The 24,575-nt window shown below is 35.3% G+C and overlaps 1 protein-coding gene across 2 annotated transcripts in view; it reads right to left on the bottom strand.

Annotated features, from left to right (window-relative positions):
• Nucleotides 1-23,604, bottom strand: part of LOC136032124 (uncharacterized) — a 153,206-nt gene extending 129,602 nt beyond the window's left edge. Inside the window, exons 1-3 of one of the 2 annotated variants that reach the window (XM_065712292.1) lie at nt 23,111-23,603; nt 16,273-16,425; nt 5,702-5,877 (exon numbers count right to left, since the gene is read on the bottom strand). In XM_065712292.1, coding sequence (XP_065568364.1) covers nt 5,702-5,877; nt 16,273-16,425; nt 23,111-23,554 — 773 coding nt within the window. In that variant the 5' untranslated portion in view covers nt 23,555-23,603. Of the gene's footprint in view, nt 1-5,701; nt 5,878-16,272; nt 16,426-23,110 lie in introns of both variants that reach the window. The other variant, XM_065712293.1, reaches the window with a different exon arrangement.
• Between the last annotated feature and the right edge of the window lie 971 nt (nt 23,605-24,575).

Below are 24,575 nucleotides of genomic sequence, written 5' to 3' on the forward strand. Positions count from 1 at the left end.
GTAGTACTTGATATAGCCCATTTTCATCGAATGAGTTCGTTATACTCGTTCGCTAAGAATCGGGACCCACTCGAATCTGATTATAAATTTCAAATTTCAGAATTTTCCCCATTCTAAGAAATGTAATGAACATGATCAAGTATATCAAATAACCAATAGGTCTTTTTAACTAGATCGCCATTTTGCCTGTAGCACTTGCAAATTGTAAGTTTACTTTTATCGAGATTTCGAATGGACTACATTGCTTTGAGTGAAAGTGTTATTTATTGTCTGTAAACATTTAGACGAGAAATATCCTTGTTTGTATTCCCTGAGCCAATAAATATAATAAGAAAGAACCTAAGTCTTCCTCGGTCAAGACTCCGCACGATATTCGCCTCGTTGTAGCTATCCGTCTAGTTGTTGCTAGCTTCTGAAGTTTCAGTTTAGTTTCAGTTTGTTTATTAACAAAAAAACGAATCACACACTGTAATGTAACTACACCCTAAGAGATCACTGCCCGTAACGGTGACAGTATTCATTCATTTATCAAGAAAAGAAATATAAGGTAATAAAAGAAAAGAAGAAGAAGGGAAAATAAAAGAAAACAAACGTAAATTCATAAAAACAAAAACATAGAGAACTATCGGTAGAAGAAGTTAGGATCTAATTCAATATTTTCCAATAAGAAGCTTTTAATCTTACTTTTGAACTCTGGTAGGCTATTAGCATTTCTCGAAGTATTTGGCAAATAATTCTGTATTTTCGGCCCGGTAAATTTGATTGAAAAATCAGATGGCGTGAGACGTCTCGTTTCTGTAACTAGTTGCGATGCATGTCGAGTATCATGTTGGTGAATTTCATCATTCCTTCGAAAAGCCGACATAAACGACTCAGGTGCGGTATTTGTGCTTACTTTATATAAAGTTTCGGCAATCTTTTTTTTCTCGAAGTCGAGCCACATTTAATATCTCAAGTTTTATTAAAAACGCCTTCGCACTCTGACGAGGCTCAAGCTTGCAAATTGCACGTATAGCTTTATTCTGAAGAATTTGAACTTGCTTCCATTCTCACTTACAATTTGAAGCCCAAATGCTTGTTCCATGTAAAAGATATGAGTGGAATAGACTGAAATATAGGATCAGTAATATTTTATGGGGAAAAATAAATTTCAGTCTATGGAGAACACCAACAGCTCTTGACAGCCTTATACAAAGAAATTTAATGTGGATTGCCCAATCCAGCTTTTCATCAATTATTATACCTAAATATTGGTCAACTCGTTCAATTTCTTCATGGTCTGCCGTATTTATCTTGCTGTCGTAAACTGGGTCATTTCCATGTTTAGAAATGATAAACTTCGTCTTTTTTGTATTAAGGAAAGCAACCGTTCTTCAAAGAATTCGGTTGCAAAGTTTGGAGGCAAACTTCAGCGTTTGTAATTAGTTGCTTACAGTTTTTAAGTGTTAGAAATAGTACTGTCTCGTCCGCAAAATTTATTATATATGCAAAGTTGACATCAGCCGAAAGTTCATTGATATAAATTAAAAAAGTAATGGTCCAAAAACTGATCCTTGGGGCACCCCACGAGTTACATCGAATGAATCTGATAAGATACCATTAGCAAGTATTTTACAACGTCTATTTGTTAAATATGACCGAATCCATTCAAGGACCGTCGACTTTATACCATATCCTTCTAATGTTTCAAGAAGGATGTCAAAATTAACGCAATCAAAAGCTTTTGTTAAATCTAAAAAAATCGCCAGGGAATATAAACCATCATCTTGCGCTGCTTTTATATTCATTATAAGATCCGTAATTGCGAGTTCAGTGGATCTGTTTTCCGAAATTCATATTGTTTATCAGAAAGAATTTTATTAGCTTTAAAGTATTCATACAGTCTTTTTGCCGCAAGCTTTTCATATCTTTTCAAAAAAATTGGAAGTAAGCTGATTGGTCGAAAGTTATCAATTACTCTTGGGTGTCCTCTTTTAAAAAGTGGGATTAATTTGGATTCTTTTAGTTTAGTAGGGAAAATACCTTCGTCAAGGCTTCTGTTTATAAGGACCGTAAGAGACTCAATGATTGCTGGTTGCATTTTACTTATTAGTTGCAAAGAAAGTCCATCTAGGCCCGTTGACCTTGTCCCTTTAATTTCACAAATGCATTTTTTTTACTTCGTCACATGTAACAGATGGAAATTTTTGCATTTCCGCCATTGTCTTTTGTTTCTTTAGTTTTGGAGTTGTTACCTTTGTCATTAGTTTTCTTTTTGATTTTGCATTCGACAGTTTATCTTTTATTTTTTATCCCATATTTACAAAAAATGAACCAAGAAGACTTGAAATTTCTTCTGGTGATTTTATTGATTTTCTTTCACTAACTAGTTCTTTTATATGATGTATATTTTTTCCGATTTATTTGGATGGATGACTGAATTAATTATTTGCCAAGTTTTTCCGGAGTTCCCATTCGCATTTTAAAAACTATTTTGAAAATAAATTTCCTTTGCGTTTCTTTTTAACTGGTTTAACTTATTTCTTTATTTTTTAAACCGGTGAAAATTTTCTTCAGACGGATCATTTAAATATTGTTTATAAAGAGTTTTGCGGTTGTTAACAGAAACGAGAAGTCCCTGTGTCATCCATGGTTTTCTGGGCAAATGCTTACGCTGTGGCTCATTCAACACAGGACAGTGGCAATTATAACTGCTAGTAATTAAATCAATAAATGCCAAACACGCTGAATCTGAATCAACTTGGACTTGAAAAAATTTTTTCCACTGAATACAATTTAAGCTTAATACCAGATCCGCAATGTTTTTTTCTGACTCATCTTCACGATTAAGCCTGTAATTCGGTTCTGACTTTATCTTACTTTTACCCATCACTACATCAGTGAAAGTAGCAAAATGATCTGATGTTTGAAATAATAGCACTTCTACGGACTTTCTAACAATATTTTGGTGAGATACAAATATATTATCAATCAGAGTCACGGACGTTGGGGTTACCCTTGTGGGTATTCGGACAATAGGCAGACAACCATATGACATACAGTTTTGAAGAAATAACAGATATTTGTTATTTTGTAACGATAGTAGATCCATATTAAAATCCCCAAGCATTATAAACGGGTACTGATGATACTTCAACTTTGACAAAAGTTTTTCTAATTCATCCATAAATATTTCCGTATCACCTGATGGGCTATGATATACCAACACCATTAGAATTTCCTGATGACTTAAATTTACCTTGAGACAGAATGACTCAAATATTCCTTCAACACCAACATTAAAATCAGGTACTAGCGAATAATCAAGTCCTTGTCGCACATAATACGCTAGGCCACCTTTTCTTAGCTTTTCACGGTTTAATACTTCTAACGAGAAACCCGTAATATCAAGCATTTTCTTATCCATTCTCTCTGTAAGGAACGTTTCTGTCAGCATTAGAACATCAATTTGATTATTTCTACTAATAACTTCAGATATTTCATCATATGCTGTCTGTAATGACTGACAATTTAAGTGACCAGCCCTTGAGTCCGACTTATTTACTTTTTTCGAGCATTCACTTACATGTCTGCATGATATAATTTCTACCAATAATTCACTCTGTTCTTTGTCATCTTCACCTAGCGTTGTGTTTATCAGAGAATCCAGGCATAGGGGATTTTTTTCAAACTGTTCAAACGATCCATCTGTACAACACACTAAATTAACTAATAAATTAATCACTGACCTATTGCGATAAGTCCCTGTCTTGTTACATTACTGGATTAGAAGGATCGGACAATGCAATTATGTCATCGACACTCATAATTCGCTTTGTAGTTGACCCGATTTTGGCCATGATTTTTCCGTCTACTGTCCAAACATTCCGATTTCCAACTTTGTCCTTAGTAGCATTGAGGAGGTCTAGCCTCGCTTTAGTCAAAGACTCAGAAATGAAGAGACCTGTTGCTTTTAATTGTTTTCTTTCACCCAGTACTCTTTTGCCAACAAAACGGTTCTGAAGCTCACCTCAAAAGATGCCCCACTCTCCTCTGCCTCGTTGCCAATCTTTCGAACGTCACTCATATCGGCTATGCAGAGGTCACTAATTTTCAAGTTCTGTTAATAATGTTCAACAGATTTGAAGCCACAGTTTGTGAGGCGGAGACCTCTTTCACGCCATGCATGACCAGCTTTGTTGCCTTCGCTTCCTGTTTCAAAGAGTCAATCTCACGCCATAGCGAATTGACTAACTTTTCATATGTCGACATCATTTTTTCAATTCGCAGTAGTGACTTATGGTACAGTTCAAACTCCATGTCGTATTCGATCTTCAAACTGTCTTGGAAAGCTTGAGTGATTTTTTCAATCTGAGAAGTCGCAATTCCTGGCATACTGTTCTTTAGTTTTTCTACTTGATTTGTGATTTCAGCAGAAACCGTTGTGCTAATATTGGCTTGATCGGACGTTATCTTGAGCGCTATTTGATCAAGCGATTCTTGAAGCGAAGTTGCGTTACTCGAGACAGTTCCTCCATCATCCGGATTTTGAAGCATTTCTTCGAGTGCTTTTGCCACTTCGGGCCTTTTGTCAGTTTTGGCCATTTCATAACCAGCATTGTATTCCATTAGGGACCAGCAGTAACAATTGCGAGTTCGTTTTTACCTCCGTAGCAGAGTACCTGGTACTTAACTTGACCGTCCTTAATGGTATAACTTTTAGTATCTTAACGGGCCAGCTTTTGTAGTGTATAAATATGCAAAACACTATTTCACCAATTGCAAACATATTCTCCGTCAGTGGGCGGGGACAGAAACTATCACTGACTATATCTCGATACTCAAAGTTTGATTATAGTCCAAAAATAAGGTTAAATGACTTATCTTTTCGAGTTTCAATATATAATCCTTTTTGAAGAATTCAATATATAATCCTTTTTCCACCACTGGCTCAGATTCAGTCTCTAAGTAATTCAGAAATTAATCCTTTTTACAGAGAAAATAAGTCTTAACAGGTCGAAGACTAAATGAACACTTGAGGGACAAATGATTTATAACAACTGGTAACAGACCCATTACAGCAGAAAAGGAACAATAACGATTTCGTAAACCCTCGGAGCTCTCATAATAACCAATCCGTCAGCATCCTTATCATCAACCACCATTACATTACCGTACCAATACTTCAACCAAGATAATTTTTTCGTTATCCTCAAAATTCATACTTTCACGTTTACATCTATCAAGAGCATAATCAATCACCTCACAGGCAATATATTGCCAGACTCATTTATTTTTCCAAAATAATCTGAATGTCTAAATTCTACAGAGGGCACGTTTTGAAATGTTCAACATGGCCTCCATACTCCGTTAAAAGGACAGGGATAACCCATAACAAGTCACTTTATTAACTTTCCCTCTAGAGCCGGATAAAACTGAAACGAAAAACTGGTTTGTCCAACACATGATTTTTGAACTGTACAAATTTACAGCGAACGAAGAATTTCGATAGAAGAATAGACACGTACTAGTCTTGACAATTATCCTCTGAGAGGATCGTCGAAAAATATGCTAACCTTTGGTCAATTGACTAAAAGTAGAACTCTGACTTTGACAAATTCCAAAAGAGCTTGAATTAGAGTCAAGGATCGACAACGTAAACATTCAAGAACTTTGACTTTAGCTAAAAAAAAAAATTGATGACTTGTTGTTCAAAACGTACCTGTTTAAGGCTATATATCCTTGTGCAATGGCAAACGTCAGGGGAAGAGGCCCATAAGAAGGACTCTCAGCCATGCATCGATGCAGTAAATCCATACATTGTAAGACTTCAATTGGGTTACCAGGTATAATCCCAGATAAACTTGACAAATACAAAATTTTACTCAGTAGAAAATCCTAAAAAAAAGTCTGAAAGTAATTGGAGATATAGTATCCAAACGGTAGCGAAGATTTAAATTATTATACTTACAAAAAAAATAAATTATATTTTATTGGTAAAAATCAATTTAACTATTCATTGTATTTCTGTAGGTTTAAACAAAATCATACAAGTTAATTCCACCAAAAAAGTTAAGTCTATATTAATTTTAGTCAAGTAATAAGCAATTCGTATAAGACCCCTTTATTGTCTACGACAAATGGAACGAAAGTCAACGATAAAACAAAGTATTTGTCCTGTGCCACGACACATAAACAAAGAGCAAAATCAAATACTAATTCCTTTTATAGCATAGAATTGACGGTTTATCAAGCAATTGACGGTATGGAACTGCAAGTAGGGAGCGACCTCGGATTGCAGTAACCGAAACTCAAAAACAAAACAAGATTCAACAACAAAATGCATATAAAAGAATTAGCTTCTCATGGTGACCCCAAATATATAAAATTAATCAAGTTCAAAGTTACCCATCAAAACATAAGTGCCTGAGAGAATTTGCATGGTTATCGGAAAAGAAGGAAATCACCCCTAAGAAGATCAGTGGCCTTAATGACATCATGCCACTAAATTCAGCATATCAAAGAGCCCTATTGGAGATGTTTCAGATTGTTATGTGTAAAAATGTAGAGCTCTGCATTTTTTCCTGGACGACAGATCATAGATGCGTGTTCATTCATTTTTTTTTCTTTGCCAAAGATGATGGCATTAAACCGATAGTCCTAAGAAAACCAGTAGACAGCTCACTCACAAACAAACTGAAATTTGTCTTGTCACTTTTAAGCAGCTGCAACTGGCGTTTTCTAATATTTTGTGGCCTTTTGTGGCTCTGTTCCCCTGCACCAGTTTGGTTTCCAGCGATCGCTCGGACGTGATCATGAGCTTTATTTTCGCAGGTGTCCGTACAGACGGTCACAGAAAATACTGGCGATTCCTTAGTTTTAGCAGTCAATAATCTTGCCCGCGGTTTTGACTCATCTATCCACTAATATATACTTGCATTTTGTAGCAGAAAGAGGCACAGATAATTCGGTCGTCGGAGCCCTTGACTCAATGTATGACGATCTTCGTGTTACAATAAAGTATCCAATTGGGATTGCAATATAATTCTAGAAATTGACATACCTGTGAAAAAAGAGCATAAGGCAAAGAACAGTATATTCAACAGATCTATTCAATACTTTCGTAATGAAAATACACTATGAACCCCCAACAACGTGCATTTTATAAAGGATTGACGGATCGCTTATAGCATATGCTGACGACATTTAAAATATTAGTACAACCCTACATGCATAAAAAAGAGATGTTTTAGTGCATTAAAGTTAAAATGCTCAATTTAGCCATACATTTAATCCGCCAAAACTGAATTGTTATTTTTTAATTATAAAGTGTCGACTGAGGATATATGTGTTATGAAGATCCAGAAATCAAAGCTGTTTAAGCGCTTAATTATCTAGAAGTACTGATTAATACATCACAGAAGACCATGCGCGTACCTATAGTTGGTAATACCCTTAGGAATATTCGCTATGCATGTGAGAAGCTTGTCCCGAGCAAGGCAAGATTTAGTTGCGATATTCTATCCTGACTGTATAATGCGTTTGTTCTACCAGATTTTCTCTGCGTTTTTTTTTCAGACTGTTTTACACAGACAGAAAAGAAACAGAGCGTAAAGCTTCTTTTTAAATATGCGAAGTATTTGCTTGGGCTTCCACCATGGTCCAAAAACCGGTATCTGGTCAGCAGATTTGGACTGATAGACCCTACTTTGGCAGTCCCTAACAGAGCAGCAAATTTTCCTAAGAAGTTACTGACTCTAGGTCACCCTTGGGTAACTCTTCCAGACCAGTCTTAAGACGAAAATAATATTCGAATATCGATATTGAGTTATTCCCTTTCGCTGTATCTATCTGTGTTAAACTGTATTCTGTTGTTTGTTTTTCTTACACTCGCCGCTCATTGTGTTTTGTATAGTTTTCCAAGGTAATAACTCTATATCACATTAATATCATATCATAAATGCGGTTTTGCCCTAGAGCAGGGCAAGTTGCTATCATTTGGAAATTCTGACGCAGCCATTCGATTTGAAAAAAAAAAAAACTATAAATCAAACTTCCCAGTCTCGGAGGTAGTAACTCCGTACAGCGGCTAATTCGTTCACAAAGAATCACTTACTCTACACAAATTGAACTGTCAAATCCAAACGATGTTTCTTTTACGGTGATGTCTTTAGCAAGCTGTTCCTCTTTATAATATACTGAGACGACTTAACTTCATGGATCCTTTTACAATGGCACATGAAATGGTAAGGGGGAGTACACAAAACTGGGGAATTTTGTTATGATATTATTTCACTGCCATTGGAAGCGCATATAGATATACGATTTGGAATTGAACAGAAAGTAATAGAACGTTCAGAAGTGGTCAAAAATTTGCTCGAGAATTAAAATAAAATTATGTGACAAACAAGTAAAATACATGTATACAAGACGGTGAGTAAAAAAAATGACATAAATAACGGAACCAATATCCAACAGTCTTTACAAGAATTTTACTTTCTAAGCTCCCAAACTTCAGAAAAATTTCAAGGTAAAAAAAAAACATTGCTATTTTATTGTAGTGATCCCTCCATGGTTTCGGGAAGACACGTAGGGGATGCAAATTTGGAGCAACGGGTCCCTCCAGACGTTATTACGCGCACCTGGATCTTGCGCAATACTAATGCGCACGTGTACAGTAAGTCTACGTAATAGGGTTTGCTTGTTATGTAATAGGGTTTGCATGTTTCCTAATAGGTTTTGGTTGTTACATCAAAGTTTTTTTAATGTCACGTAATACCACGTGTTCGAGTCCACTAGTCAAGCAGGGGAGTTTATAAGACATTTTTCTTCAAGAAGTTTTCTTCATGATTTCTTTAGTTCTTACGTAATAGGGAATGTTAAGGATGACACATTCACACGTGATTTGAGGGCCAGTGGGGAATCCCTGCTTGTAACTGAGGAGGACAGACGAGTGACGTTACGTAAGGACGATGAACACGTGGAGTGTTACATAATACTTTAAGAGATTTCATTTTCTTTCATGATTTTTCCTACAGGGAACCTTTATAAAATAAATATTTTATGCTCCACATTAGGATTCGAAAGGGATTCCTCCTCAACGGAACTGTGCCTTGGACATCTGGACTAGGAAAGCCTTTCTAATATTAAGATTCAGATGATATATTCTATATGAAAACCTGTAGCACGCAAGGAGAATCCCTGGTTCGCGCATACTAAAATGATTAAGCTAATTGCGCGTTACCGTATGGGTACAATAGTTGACATGCAGGGTAAAAATCGATTACCAAAAATAACTTGCATTTGGTATGCACCTGTATTTTAAGTAACGCTTTAGAGAGTATAATAAGATAATACTGCAGGTAGCTCTTGGAGCATATTCTCTAATAACCTTTTACTTTATTGGAACTTGAATGTTCTATCAGAAAAGAAATAAAAGTGAGAGTATCATTATTGCAAGAGTATGGAACACTTTGATGTACATTCAAGTATTTCTTTTCTTCTTCACTACACAGAATTTTACACTTATATTATAGGCACTCTTGACTGAGCATACCTATGTTCAAAGGCAACAAGGTGCATAAATTGTGTAAACGATTACCTATCAAAGTTTTATTCAGAGACAAAAAATCTAAAGAATAAAGGCTTTTGCATATACCAATTTTATTAATAAAAAAACGTTATAAAATCATGAAATCACGGAACAAGTAACATAAACTCAACAACGGAAAAGATAAAAAGTGAAAAAACTTATAAAGGATTAAATATAAACAATAAGAACCAAGAATTAAAGAAAGGTGGGAAGCCTATCAACCAATTAAAAAGGGGGCCCTAGGGACAATTCCAACGGGACTCCTAGCATCTAATTCCATCTGGGGGTCCCTAGCAAGCAATTCCAGGGGAGACGGGGGGTTGCTATTAGATATAAATTTAAGCCTTATTAATAGGTATTTCTGAGAAGTCTTGATGAAAATGCATCGTTTCTTTGATTGGGCGTTTTATTTCAGCCCCCCACCGCCAAAATTTGTTTTAACACCACCCACCTCCTCTTTAAGCCGTAGAACATGTTAGTCCAAGCAATTCATACCACTATGGCAATATGTTGTTGACCCGTGGCCTCCCACTGATATATACTATCATTCCCAGGCCATTTTTACCAAAATTATTGACATTACTAATAATTCTAACGAAAGTCTATTGTAATTCAACCAAAAACTCCTGATTCTAGTCTCTTAAATGAATGCATAAGCAAACTATCACTAGAAATTATTGACATTACTCCTTATCATACAAAAATCTTAGTCAATTTCTACTGTAATTCTACCCAGAGCGACTGATACTAGTCTCTTAAATGAAGGCATAAACAAATTATCACCATAAATTATTGGCATTATTTGCAATCCTACCAAAATCCTAGCAAAATTCTACCGTAATTCTAACCAAAGCCATTGATGCTAGTCTCTTACATGAAGACATAAATAAATTATCCCTTGAAATTATTGACATTAATCGCATTTCTACCAAATTCTACCGTGATTCTACCCAAGTAAATGATACTAGTATCTAAAATCAAGACATAAACAAATTATCATGAAAAATTATTGACATTAATCGCAATTCTACCAAAATTCAACCGTATTTCTAACCGAAGCCAATGATACTAGCCTCTTAAATGAAGACAAAAACAAAATTATCACTAGATATTATTGACATTACTCGTTATTCTACCAAAATTTTACCGTAAGTCTAACCAAAGCCAATGATACCGGTCTCTTAAATGAGCACATAAACAAATTACCACCAGAAATTATTGACATTAATCGTAATTCTACCGAAATTCTTACACAATTCTAGCCAAATCTAACGATACTAGTCTCTTAAATGAAGACACAAACAAATAATCACCAGAAATTATTGACATTACTAGTAATTCTACCAAAATTCTACCGTAATTCTGACCAAAGAAAATGATATTACTCTTCTAAATGAATATATAAACATAACACCATAAAGACCTAAAAGTATTAACATTATTTTGTAGTTCGAACAAAACCCTATAAAATTCTGTCGTAATTCCAATCAAAGCCAGTGGTAATAGTCTCTTAAATGAAGACAAAAACAAATTACTACCAAAAAACATGGACATTACTCGTAATGCTACCAAAATTCCACCTTACACATCCACAGACACAGAGGAATGAAAACAGACACATGTACACACATGTACAGTAGAGAGACAAAAACACAAACAATAAACACAATCAGACACACAAACACACAGAGCCAAACACCACAAAACAACAAGAGAAACACTGAGACATACCAACCGATGCTCGGTCACACAGGCAAGGTGAGAGACAAACAACACACACAAAAAACACAAAGTCAGATAAGCAAACACACAGTCAGACACACCAAGACAGGCACAGAGACATGCAAACACATGCTCAATCACGCAAGCACGGTGAGGGAGAGACAAAAACACATAAAACACAGCCATACATACAAACACATAGAGCCAGACACTCAGACACGCACACACACGCTCAGTGACACAGGCACGGTGGGAGAGAAAAAAACAAACACAAAAACACAACGTCAGCCACACAAACAAAAGGAGTCATACACACACACAAAAAAGACAGACACAGAGACATGCAATCAGACGCTCAGTCACACAAGCAAGGTGGTGGAGAGACAAAAAACAACAATAAAAACACAAAATCAGACACACAAGAACACAAAGGCAGAGACAGAGACATGCAATAAGACGCTCAGTCAGATAGGCACGGGGGGAGAAAGACAAAAAACATACACAAAAACAGAGTCAGACACGAAAACACATAAACACAAAGTCAGATACACAAACTTCAAAGACAAACACAGAGACATGCAAACAGATGCTCAGTCGCAGAGGTACGGTGAGAGAGACAAAAATACACACATTAAAACAAAGTAAGACATAAAACACACAGAGTCAGACACACAAAAACAAAATGACAAATATAGGAACACTCAAAGAGACACTCACTCACATACGCACGCTGGGAGAGAGATAAAACCAACACACAAAACCCAAAGACAGACACACAAAACACTAAGACAGGCACAGAAACATGCAAACAGACGATCAGTCACACAGGCACGGTGAGAGAGAGAGAGAGAGAGAGAAAACACACACGAAACAAAAAATTGGACACAAAACACACAGATTCAGACACACAAAAAGACAAAGACAGACAAAGAGACAAGCAAACAGACACTCAGGTGCGGTGGGAGAGAGTAAAAAAACACACAAGAATACAGAGTCAGACACACAAAAAGACAAACACAGAGACACACACAGAGAAAGGGGGAGTGTCTGTCTTTCCGTTTTTGTGTGTCTGACTCTATGTATTTGTATGTCTGACTTAATGTATATTGTCTCTCTCCCGCCGTGCAAGTGTGTTTGTCTCGATGTTTTTTTTGTGTTTTTGTATGTGCAGTTTTTGCCTCTCCCCCCGTACCTGTGTGACTCAGTGTTTGTTTGCATGTCTCTCTGTCTATCCCTGTGTTTTTGTGCGTCTAAATATGTGTGTTTGTGTATTTGACTTTGTATTTTGTGCGTGTTATTTTGTCTCTTTCCCATTGTGCTTGTGTGACTGAGCGTCTGTTTGCATGTCTATGTTTCTGTTCTTTTGTTTTCGCGTGTTCGACTCTATGTGTTTGTTCGTCTGACTTTGTATTTTCTTGTGTGTTTTTTCGTTTCTCTCACATCCTGTCTGTGTGACTGAGTATCTTTTTGCATTTCTCTGTGTCTGTCCTTGTGTATTTTGCGTGTTTCACTCTTTAGGTCTGTGTATCTGATTTTGTGTTTTTGTGTGTATGTTTTGTCTCTCCCACCGTGTTCCTGTGATTGAACGTCTGTTTCCATGTCCTGCGTCTGTTTTTGTGTTTTGAGTGTGTTTTTTTTGTCTCCCTCCAATCGACTTCTGTGATTGAGTGTCTGTTTGCATGTCTCTATGTCTGTCTTTATGTTTTTATGTGCCTGACTCTGTTTTTGTTTGTGTTTTGTGTCTCTGACTTAGTGTTTTTATGTATGATTTTGTCTCTCTGTCACTGTGCCTCTGTGACTGAGCGTCTTTTCATGTCTCACTCACGACAGGCACGCTGGGAAAGAGTCAAAACATGAACAAAAAACACAATGTCAAACACACAAACACACAGAGTGAGAATTACGAAAACACAAAGACCAACACAGAGGCATGCAAACAGATCTTCAGTCCCCCAGGCACGATGGGAGAGAGACAAAAAAACACATCAAAACAAAGTTGGACACACAAACACACAGTTGGACACTCAAAAACACAAGAACTGACAAAGAGACATGCAAACCGACGCTCAGTCACACAAGCATGGTGGGAAACAGATAGAAAACACACACAAAAAACATAGAATCAGAAACACATATGAACAGAGTCCAACACAAAAAAATTGAAACAAAGAAAGACACAGAGGCATGCAAACAGACGCTAAACATTAGGTTAACTTAACCTAAACAGCGTAGGCTAGGTTAAGTTAGGTTAGATGAGGCGTCATCTAACTTAATCTTAACCTACTCCGTGTAAGTTAGGCTAAACTAACCTACCAGCGTGTAAGAAAAAGTGAGTGTCAGTCTTTGTGTTTTTGTGTGTCTAATTCTGTGTGTTTGTTTATCTGACTTTGTGTTTTTGTGTCTCTGTTTTTTTGTTTCTCTCCCGCCGTGCTTCTTAGTGTTGTGTCTGTGCGTTTTTGTGTCGGACCTTGTGATTTTGTGTATGTTTTTTTACTTTCTCCCACCTTGTCTGTGCGACTGAACGTCTGTGTTTGCATGTCCCTGGGTCCCTGGGTCTCTCTTTTTGTTTTTGTGTGTTTGACTGTGTGTTTTTTGTGTCTGACTCTGTGTTTAGTGCGTGTATTTCTACTCTTTTCCACCGGGCTTGTATAACTGAGAGTAGGCCTAAGTTTGAATGTCTTTGTGTCTCTCCTTTTGATTTTGTGTTTCCGAATCTGTTTGTTTTTGTATCTGACTTTGTGTTTTGTGTGTTTTTGTGTCTGTCTCCCACCGTACTTGTGTGATTGAGCGTCTTCTTGAATGTCTCTGTGGCTGTCTTTGTGTTTGTGTGTGCCTGACCTTGGGTTTGTGTGTTTGATTTTGTGTTGTTTTTTTTGTGTGTTTTCTGTCTCTCTCCCGGCGTGCCTGTGTGACTGAGTGTCTGTTTGCATGTCTCTGTGTCTGTCTTTGTGTTTTTGTATGTCTGACTCTGTTTGTTTGTGCGTTTTTGTATCATTTGTGTCTGTGTCTGACTTTTTGTTTTTTGTGTGTTATCTTCCTCTCTCACAATGCCTGTGTTACTGAACGTCTTTTTGCATGTCTCTGTGTCTTTCTTTGTATTTCGTGTGTCTGACTCATTGGGTTTGTGTGTTTAGGTTGGTTACTTTGTATTTTTATGTGTTTTTTCGCTTTCCCATCGTCCTTTTGCGACTGAGCGTCTGTTTGTATGTCTCTGTTTCGGTAGTGGAAAGCTGAAATTCAACACCCCGTCAAAGAAACGATGCACTTTCATTAAGACCTTTCAGAGATAACTCTTAATATGGCTTAAATTTATCCCTAATATACCCCCCTCTCCCCTTGAATTACTTGCTAGATACCTCAAATGGAATCAGATGCTAGGGGCCCCGTTGGAATGGCTTGTTTGGGCCCCGATGGAATTGGTTGCCAGGGGCCCCGTTGGAATCGGTTTCTAGGGCTCCCCCGTTGGAATTGGTTGGTAGTGTTCCCATCTTTGTTGAATTCATGGTTCTTTTTGCTTATATTTTATCCTTTATAAGTTTTTTTCGCGTTTTGATTTTTCTGCTATTGAGTTTTAACTGCTTTTTCTGTGATTTCATGATTTTATAACGCTTTCTTTTTAATAAAACTTGTATGTACACAAAAAACCTTCATTCTTTATATTTCTTGTTTCAGGATAAAACTTCGATAAGTAATCGTTTATGCAATTTAAGCACTTTGTAGCCTATGCACCTATGTATGCTTATTCAAGAATGCCTCTAATATAAGTGTAAATTTATGTGTAGTGAGGAAGAAAAAAAAACTTTTTAACGTATATAAAGGTCTACCATATTATAACCATAATAATACTATCGGTTTTATTTCATTCTGATACCAAATTCAAGTTACAACAGAGTAAAAGGCTATTAGTAAACAAAGCCACTAAGAGCAACCCACAATATTATTTGATAATACTATCGAAAGCATTACTTAAAATGCAGGTGCATACCGAATGTAAGCAATTTCTAGTTATAGATTTTCCCCTCTGCTTGTCAATTATTGTAGCCGTAAAGAAAAAAGCAATTCATTTAATAATTTTAGTATGCACAAACTAGGGATTATCCTTGCGTGCTACAGGTTATCAAGTAGAATGTATTACCAGAATCACAATATTAGAAAGACTTTCATAGTCCACATGTCCAAGGCACAGTTCCATTGAGGAGGAATCCCTTTCGAATCCTAATGTGGACATGCAATCTTTAGTTAATAAAGGTTCCGTGAGAAAAACATCATGAAAGAAAATGAAATCTCTTAAAGTATTATGTAACCTCCCACGCGTACATCGCCATTACCAAACGTCCCACGTGTGTGTCCTCCTCAATTACAAGCAGGGATTCCCCAAGGGCTCTGAAGAAACAAGTCACGCGTGAATGCGTCATCCTTAACATAAGTAAACATTTCCTATTTAGTAAGAATTAAAGAAATCATGAAGATAAACGTCTTGAACAAAACTATTTTAAAAAACTTTCCCACTTGACTAGTGGTCTCTAATACATCCTATTATGTAAAATTTTAAAAAAAACTATGATCTAATAACCAAACACTATTAGGTAACATGCAAACCCTATTACATAAAAAGCGAATCGATTGCCTAGGTGTATTATACATGTGCGCTATAGTATTGCGCAAAACCAAGGTGTGTGTTATAACGTCTTGAGGGACTAGTAGTTACAATTGTACTTCTCCTATGTGTCTTCCAAAAACCAAGGAGGCATCACTACTGTTTATCATAAAATCAGGTGAAAAAAATATGGTTAGAATGGCGCAAGTATTGTTGGAACGTACAGCATACAGAATCAAAACGTTGAAACAAGCGAAAATATAAAAAAATGAATCACGCTCCAAACCTCAATCATTTATTAAATGCTAGAAAAACGAAAGAAGAATAGAGAGTGTTTCCAGATTTTATTTGCCCCGTTACATCTATAAATTTCTCAACTTACTTTTTCAGAGTTTATTTCAACCGGGAAAGTAAGATGGCTTCCAAAATATGTTTCTAGGAAAGAGCAATACACATGTTTAGCACCATAGTAATCCTTGTTGACAAATAGCATGCTAGCCTTCCTTAATTCTGCTGCTTGTTCAGCTTTGATATCCTGAATTGTGAAATAATTTGGTTAAAATAGACTAAAATCAAATATTTAGAATTTAGCAAGCCTATTTGGAACAGCACAATAAATATATATATAACCTATCAAGGAAAAGTTAATTCCTAAGTTGGAGAATTTATGATTTGACAATGTAGAAGATGCATGTAAAAATTTTAGAAAAATAATTTGTGAAGTTACTGGTGATGTCTAAGGGAAGATAGTTAGGAACACAGCTACGAATATTAGTGAAAATGCTTAAAGTTTAACAGAGAAAAGGAGGGGCTTGTACAAGAATTATTTGAGTGACAGATCATATGAAAATAAGAAGAATCTAAAGAAAGTAGAGAAAACATTAAAATATGAACTAAGGAGGTTTGAAGTGAAGACCATGGATAAAATTGCGGAAAAAATGGCTGTGAATTGTCAGTTTAGTATGCATATTTCCTTAACGTTTTGATAATATTTAATTGATTAAAGTTACCGAGTAAATAATACCCGAGTCAAATAATAACTAATAAATAGCCGAGTCAAACTCAAAACAACGAAAAATAAAAATAAAGAGGGCTGACAATCCCCATGCCATCTCAAAACAAGAACATAGTTTGCACTTTACAGAAAACAAAATACATTTAAAATGTTTTCACTATATTTTTACTGGTTTAAAATGTAGTACTACATATATCAAGGGGGAAAGCCTCCCTCTTGCACTCCAATTACAGCGTGACGGTCTGGTGCCCTTTTTAAGAGTAATAAGAGATTGGAGGGCAAACAGCCCTTCTCTCAAGCCCATTCATTTTCCAAAGGCATCCAGTCAAAACTTTGAGACAGTCGTTTTGTTCAGCATAGTAGAACGGTCCAGCAACTATGTCTCTAGGGATATTAGGCATGTCAACCCCCAAAATGATGCAAGTGGCTCATTAAGCTTTAAAACTAAATGTTACTTTAAAATAAATCAAAAGGGACTGTGTTATATGGTTGCAAATAAGACATCACAGCAATATATCGAGAACGACTGGGGGCATTAAGTTGTTAGTTTTAGGGATACTACTGTTACTACTTCTGCTTGTATAATCAAAATAAATAAAAAGAGTGTAAGCGCATCCAGGTTGTCAAAGAGCATAGGTAGAATCTTTTGGGAATGATATTAAGTTTTATTTTTCAGGTTAACTTCTGAAGCTATAAAATTTAAATAAAAAATACTGTTTGTGTCAGGATTAAAAATTGTTGAAAAGGTTTCCGACATACAAATAGCAACCCATACTATAGATTCTTATAGATGAAAATTGTAAGGATTTACAATTTTTTTCATGAAAAAGACTATGTCTATGAAAAACGAAGATAAATTGATTTAAAAACTTTTTCCGTAAGAAGAATTTTTTTTCAAAAAAAAAGTTTTCAAACTACCACAAATCACAATAAATAAATAAATGAAACTCAAAACGAACACAAATTACGATAAATAGCCGAATCAAACTCAAGACGGGCAAAAATTAAAATAACTAGGGCTGATAGCCCCTATACCTTCTCAGGACCAGAAAAAAATTTGCGCTTCACTGATAACGAAATACGTTTGAAATGTTTTCACCTTTCTAACTTTAATAATGAAAAATTATCAAAACCATAACGAAGAAATGTTAGTATATGTCAATTTAACTGACAATCCACTGTCAATTGTTCGTTTGTGTGTTTTTTTTTTTTTTTTTTTTTTTTAGTGAAGCACAAATTGTGTTCTGGTCTTGAGAAGGCAAAGGGGTTATCAGCCCTACTCATTTTAATTTTTGCTTGACTTTATTATTAAAAAAATTGACTTTATGAAATTACTTGACTTTATTTTTGCGCATTCTTGGCTTAATGCAGCTCTTCACTTTTCTTTGAAAATCATGTCTTGAAGAAAAAGTTTTTAAATTAATCTCATAAGAAAAACTGGCTGTTAATGCTGATTCAGGAATTATAATTAAATTAATAGTAAAAGTTTATTTCTGAAAAAAATCTTGGAACTTTAAAAAGAACCAGACACACTGACAAGTCTCCCTTTATTTCTTTTATTTCTCCAATACTGATAGGGCACAAGAATATAAGAGAGAACTGTTTAATGTTATTTGAAATCTAGTATTAGCATTTACCCGCGTTTTATAATTTCCTCATTACACCACCATTATAAAATGCCTTATGGCACCAAAATCCAATTTTACAGTCTTTTCTAGATTGTAAATGCTTGAAACCATAATAGTTCTACAACTGAAACCTCCATCATCGAAAATCTTCATACTGGTGTTTAAAATACTTCCCAACCCAATTACCTTTGCAAATGGAAAGCAAAAAATTTAAAAAAAAAATCGTCTGAATACAAAGCTGATTTTAATGGTAAGAGTTACTCCTTTATTCCAACAGTAAAATTAATTACAACACGAAGTGATTCATACCCAAATTTGCCTTCCTTTTCTTTCTCTTTTCCCCCGCCATTATTTGGTCACTAGAAAATAATAGGAGCACATCTGAGGTTCTTGGGATTAGCATTTCATTTGCTCGGCATAGTAAAGGTGTGCATTACTGGTGACTCGTTTTATGTAAGATAGAATACTTCACCCAAACCTTCCAAAAAAAAAGACTATTGGTTGACTATTTGAACCTTCTTACAAGTATAATAGTTGCTACTGTCACAGTATTCTCTTCGATTTTTTTTCTATAGAAGTTTTTGAATCTGTAAAGCTTTGGTTTCTTCCCAATACCTCTCAATTTATCTTCAAATTATTTCTGATTTTTGTGTATTCCTAGATTAAAGACTACATCTTATTAAAATTAAACTCCAGCCATAATAAAAGTTATTTGTAAGTTTAGAGCTGAAGCCCAAACTCAATGACACTCCCTCCTCCTCATTTATGCATTTTAAAAATAATTAAAATATTTGGCCAAGTTCAGGGAAAGGAATCAAAATCTGGTCATTTAAATAGAAGCAGGGGAAAGTCCTTATTGAATGGAGTAATTCTTAACATTGGCCAGCACAAAAAGTTGTATGCAAGTAGCATCCTGAAAGAAAAGCATTTTCATTGGCTGCCAGTGGCATAAATCAGTTGTAATCATGACTCTGCTGGATCTTTGTCTTTCATACAACTCTGAACAAAGTGAGAAGCATATTTAAAGCTTCTAATCAGTACTAGTTCAAACTTAATTTTAGGCCTTGGTCCTTAACCCTTACATAAGGGTTAAGTCAATAGAAGGTTGGTTTAAATGGGTGTCCAGTTAACCAAGGGTTTAGTTACATGGAATTGAGTTGTACTCAGTCAAACGAGGGTTTGGTTAGATAGGGTTGAGTTGTTCGTGGGCTGAGTTGCACAGGACCTAGCTAAACGTGAGTTCAGTTGCATGTTGGTTCAATCAAATAGGGCTGAGCTGCAAGCAGATCCAGCTAAACAGGGTTCAGTTGCACAAGGATTTAGTTAAATAGAGTTGAGTTCAATGGAAGCTCAGTTACACTGACAGCCCTTTCATACACTGTGTGACATCAATGCAACACTATCATGTTATTGTGCTCTTAACGGTATTTGAATGAGACCACATTCATGCAAAAAATACTGCTGTTTTTTTTAATAAAGGTTCTAAAGTAAAGTCAGCCAAAGTGTGCATGTCCTACCAGTAAACCACCAAAATATTGCCAAGGCCTGCTGGTGGGGCAGGTGCCCCATGTTGGCAATCATGGTTTTAATTCTTGTTGCTGCTTATCTTCAAACTGGTTGTTTCTTTGTTCTTCACTTTTGTTTTGAATCATTGTAATTGTTGCTGATTCAAGTATTCTGACAGTATATCTTTGTTCTTCATTTTGTTTATCATTACTTTAGACATTTTTTTCAGTGCTATTTACCTTAGCTGCTTGGATTGTTTTTGACATGTTTAATGGCCTAGGTTGTTCATTTGTCCTCAGGCATTATAAAACAACTTAAAATATAGTTTGAAGTACTTTCTGCACCAAGAGGCTTTTAGCCCAAAGCACCCATAATACAGGCTTAGACCAAAACTGTTCCCAGGGACTTTTCTCTGAAAACTTGTATTGTGAAACCAACACATTGTGGAGCAATGTAAAATTTTTATGAACTATCAGCATTGCTGCACATTCTTATATTGTAAGCCTTTTTAAAGAAGCCTAAGCAAGGAGTACAAAGTAATTTATAAAAGATACCTCATTAGGAAGCATAAAAAAGCTGCTCCCTCATGTAAAATTCTAGATCAGGGTCTTCTAACTATCTAGGAAAGTAGTTGAGTTTGGTGAAGGCAACTTTAAGGAGTGTTTTTTAGAATCATCCAAGAAAGCTCTTTTGAAACATCTATATTCAAAGTTTGGCCCAACATGTAGCTCAAAGAGCACCTTTCTAGAGCATAATTTTTAATGTTTTAAAAAGTTAGAACATTATGTCTGAAACTGAAAAAAACGTCCTAAGAAGTTGGAAATCCTACTCAAATAACCTAGATCATGTTTTCAAATTATTAAGTCAATGCTAGCATACTAAAACCAAAAAAGGAAAAAAACCATTATTTTTTCAAAGGTAAATAGAGGGCTTTTTATGTAATAATACAACCTCAGATATAAAGAACAACCAAAGAGAGTGTTGAAAGAACCTTTTCAGGTCATAATTTAAACTTACAATTCATTGAAAGTTTTATGCTCCTCATGTGACTATTCACAAAAGTAGCAAAATAAACTGCATCTAGAATATTACCAGCCTCATTACCCTTTAAGCATAGTTTGAGATTAGAATCAATAAGGAAGCCAAGGTACTGTAGTGATTCTACTTCTACAGCAGGCTTTTCACACAACAGGACTTTACCACTTACATCAACAGAATCACCCACACTGCAGAATACCAGTAAAAACATCTACTTAACATTCATAGCAGAAAATTACAGAATGCAAAAAACGCATTATTGTTTAACTGTGTTTGTTTAATCATTTTTTTGACATAAAGATATATTAGAATCATTTCTATCTTATCACTTTTTGTTCAAATAGGATTATCTTTCACTTAGCTTCAGAAGATTAATGCATGATTGATGAAGTTTTGAAGAATATACAGAACCAGACAAAAACAATAAAAATATACAAAACAAATGTAGCCTATTAGTCTTGTTCTTGGCCTCTCTGAAATCAATACCACAACATCAAAAGAGCAGTACTATTTGAGTATCTATTCAATATAGTCTATAATTTAGAGGAGTGTCTCAAAATCTGTGACAATGGGTGTTAAACACCTTCTGTTCAGCTGGTTTTATGTAGGCTAAAGTGAATAATTAGTAACTTCATTTAATTCTTAAGGCCCCTTCAACTCTGAAGTTGGCAGCTCTATTGTGCACAACCTCTACTAAACTTAACCTTATAATAACACAATGGTAGTGCCAGGCTATTCAATTCTTAATTCAGCCCTGTTTCTACCCCCCCCCCCCCCTTAATGCATATAAACATAGAATATACATAACACTTTGATGATTGTTTGTAACTTTTACATTGGCACAATTTTACATTGAGCCATTAGGTTATTTAAGGAGAAATAGGCATAAGTAAGAAGAATATAAACCAAAAATGCCATCAAAGTTCATATAGACTTGGGTTATGTTTGGCTTTGCTAAGTGGAGGGGATGTATCAGGAGTGTGTTTGCAAGGGCAACAATTGATATGCTTGGAAAAACCATTAATATATCAACTGGTAACCCAGGCCCTAAGTTTGTCTTTAAGAAAGCAAACTAGTATTGAAAAAAAAAATTATATTTTGAATCAAAGTCTTCACACTTACCAGTTATATTGGATTGAACTTTTATTTTATGAAAAAACTGAAGAGGTAATAGGGTAAAAGAATTAAAAACATTAAAAACAAACTAATCCTTGAGAAACTCCACCTTTGCATGAATTTGCATCCATGTTACTAGTGACACAGTATCATTAAATAGTAGGCTAAACAAATGACTCTACACCAGACTTTAGCTAACAGCAGCAAACATGTGTGTAAGAATTATTTTGGGGGGAGAGGCAAATGCTAAAAAACAATTTTTGTTTGATAGTTTGAAGAAAAAGGGCCCAGATATCAAGGAAAACTCAGAATATCTGCAAGAGCTAGGCCCTGACTTTTTCTTTGGCATTCCAGAAAAATAGAGATGGATCTTTGGACCACATCTATTTTACTACACCATGATGCAATGTCAAGGCAGTAACAAGGGCTCTAATTTATTAGTGAAGTTTATCCAAGCCATTTGTCAGAATAGATTAAAATATGGTCTCTGTTTTGACAAGCAATTGAAAAAAAAAAAAATTGTGTTTAATAGTTGTGATTTTTGGAATCAATATCAAGCAATAAAAGTAACATTTTTAGAATCAGAAGAAAATCAGCTTTCTGTTAATATGTGAATAAAACTGAAAGAATATAGGCCTATACATCAAAATAGGATAGTTGGTAGGCTATTTCCAAATATAAGTTTTAGGTAAACTAATAATTTCAAGTGTTTGACCTTAAATAATTTAAATAATAACCAAATTGATGTATAACTTAAGCTTTTAGCTAGGGTATTCATTGAAATATTTGATTTTTATCACTTTCTATTTTGTAACAAGAAGCAAGGGTTATTGTTTAAAATAATTTCCCTCAATTGGATAGCCTACTGGTTTTCAATCCTAGCATAGCCTAGTCCAAGTAGATTAAATGAGCCTAACCAAAAGTTCATCCAAATTTTCTACAGTGGGACCAAACGGCTTTTGGGTATCTCCTGGTTGATTTGACACATCAAATTCCTTATCTTCAGAACAATCATCATCCTCTTCATCAACCCATTTATTAAAGTCAATTTTTAGCCAGTGCTGCTTCTCTTTTGATTTCAAAAGAGATGACCAAAAAGGTCCTTCTTCTTTTTTCTTTAAAATAAGTTGTACTCCATTTGGCTGGATAGAAATGCTACATTTTTCAGGCACTATCTCTTTGTAAAGTTCAATGATGACAGCATATACTTTACTGTCTTGACTGTCAAGTTGCTTGAAGTTTACTTCCTGTGGGTGTATTTTAATGTCAGGGTTGGTACAATCATGTAGGGATATTGTCAAATAGATACAGTCAGTCCTTTGAGCCCATCTGACTTGTGGAATCACCCTGTTCTCATTCATAGTTTAACAGTCCCCTCTAGTCTAATTTAAATTTTGTGCCAAATTTTCTGTTTCTCCGACGTCGAGTTAAAGGATTCACTTGTATTGATCATGAGTTATTTCAGTTTAATTCAAAAATTTAAGTTTAACCGCCTATAGCAGACTTGTGTTGATGGTTTTAAGGTGAGTTGGATAATTTTCTGGTTTTGTATTTTGGTTAGGCCTATGTTAGACCGATATGTGTCCGCTAGGTGTGGTGATATCAGAATTGTGGCCTCTTGGGGTGAATAGACTTAAAAGAATGGAGTCTATTGGCCTAGACGAATTAGCCTATTAGAAATTATGGCTAAGCTACCATAAAAATGCTGAAGTAGGTTATTGCTACAGTACTTTACATAAGTAGGCCTGGACAATTCATGCTATTTAACAAGTATCAGATTGAAAAATAATTATAACCTGTCTAATCACTGCTGAAGTAATTGTAGCCTACATAATTGCTTAGTAGCTGGCTAATTCCAAAAGGAAAATGCTAAAAAAAAGCAGCAGGTTACCATAAAATTTATTATTTTATGTTGTTTCCAAATATCAGGTAAATATAGGCTACATCTTAACATGGCCTAGGTTAGTTTTTCTAGGATGAAAGAGAAGCCATGCTATGCCATTACTTGATTCCAGCAAAATTAAAGTACCCACCTCTACTCCTTCTCCCTCTAGAGGGCCCTGAAATTTGCCTAAATGACAGGTCTATACCTATTGAAATTTTGACAAAACATCATTTTACCTTAATTTTCAGTTACTAGTTAGGCTACTTTTTCTCTGCCTTTAGTTCTGAATATGCAATTCCTTGTTATTTGAGTAGAATTTTGGGTAAAATTCTAGTTAGTTGACTTCTTGCTATCTCAGAAATGATTTGGGTTAGGAAAATGAAACTTTCAGGGATGAATGTACAGACTAAAGTATGTCCCAGGAAGGTATTTTGAAGCAACTAACTCCACCCCTTCTCCCTCTAGAGGGCCCTGACCTTTGATGACCTTTAACAATA

This window comes from Artemia franciscana, chromosome 10, assembly GCF_032884065.1.
Source record: "Artemia franciscana chromosome 10, ASM3288406v1, whole genome shotgun sequence".
Lineage (NCBI taxonomy): Eukaryota > Metazoa > Arthropoda > Branchiopoda > Anostraca > Artemiidae > Artemia > Artemia franciscana.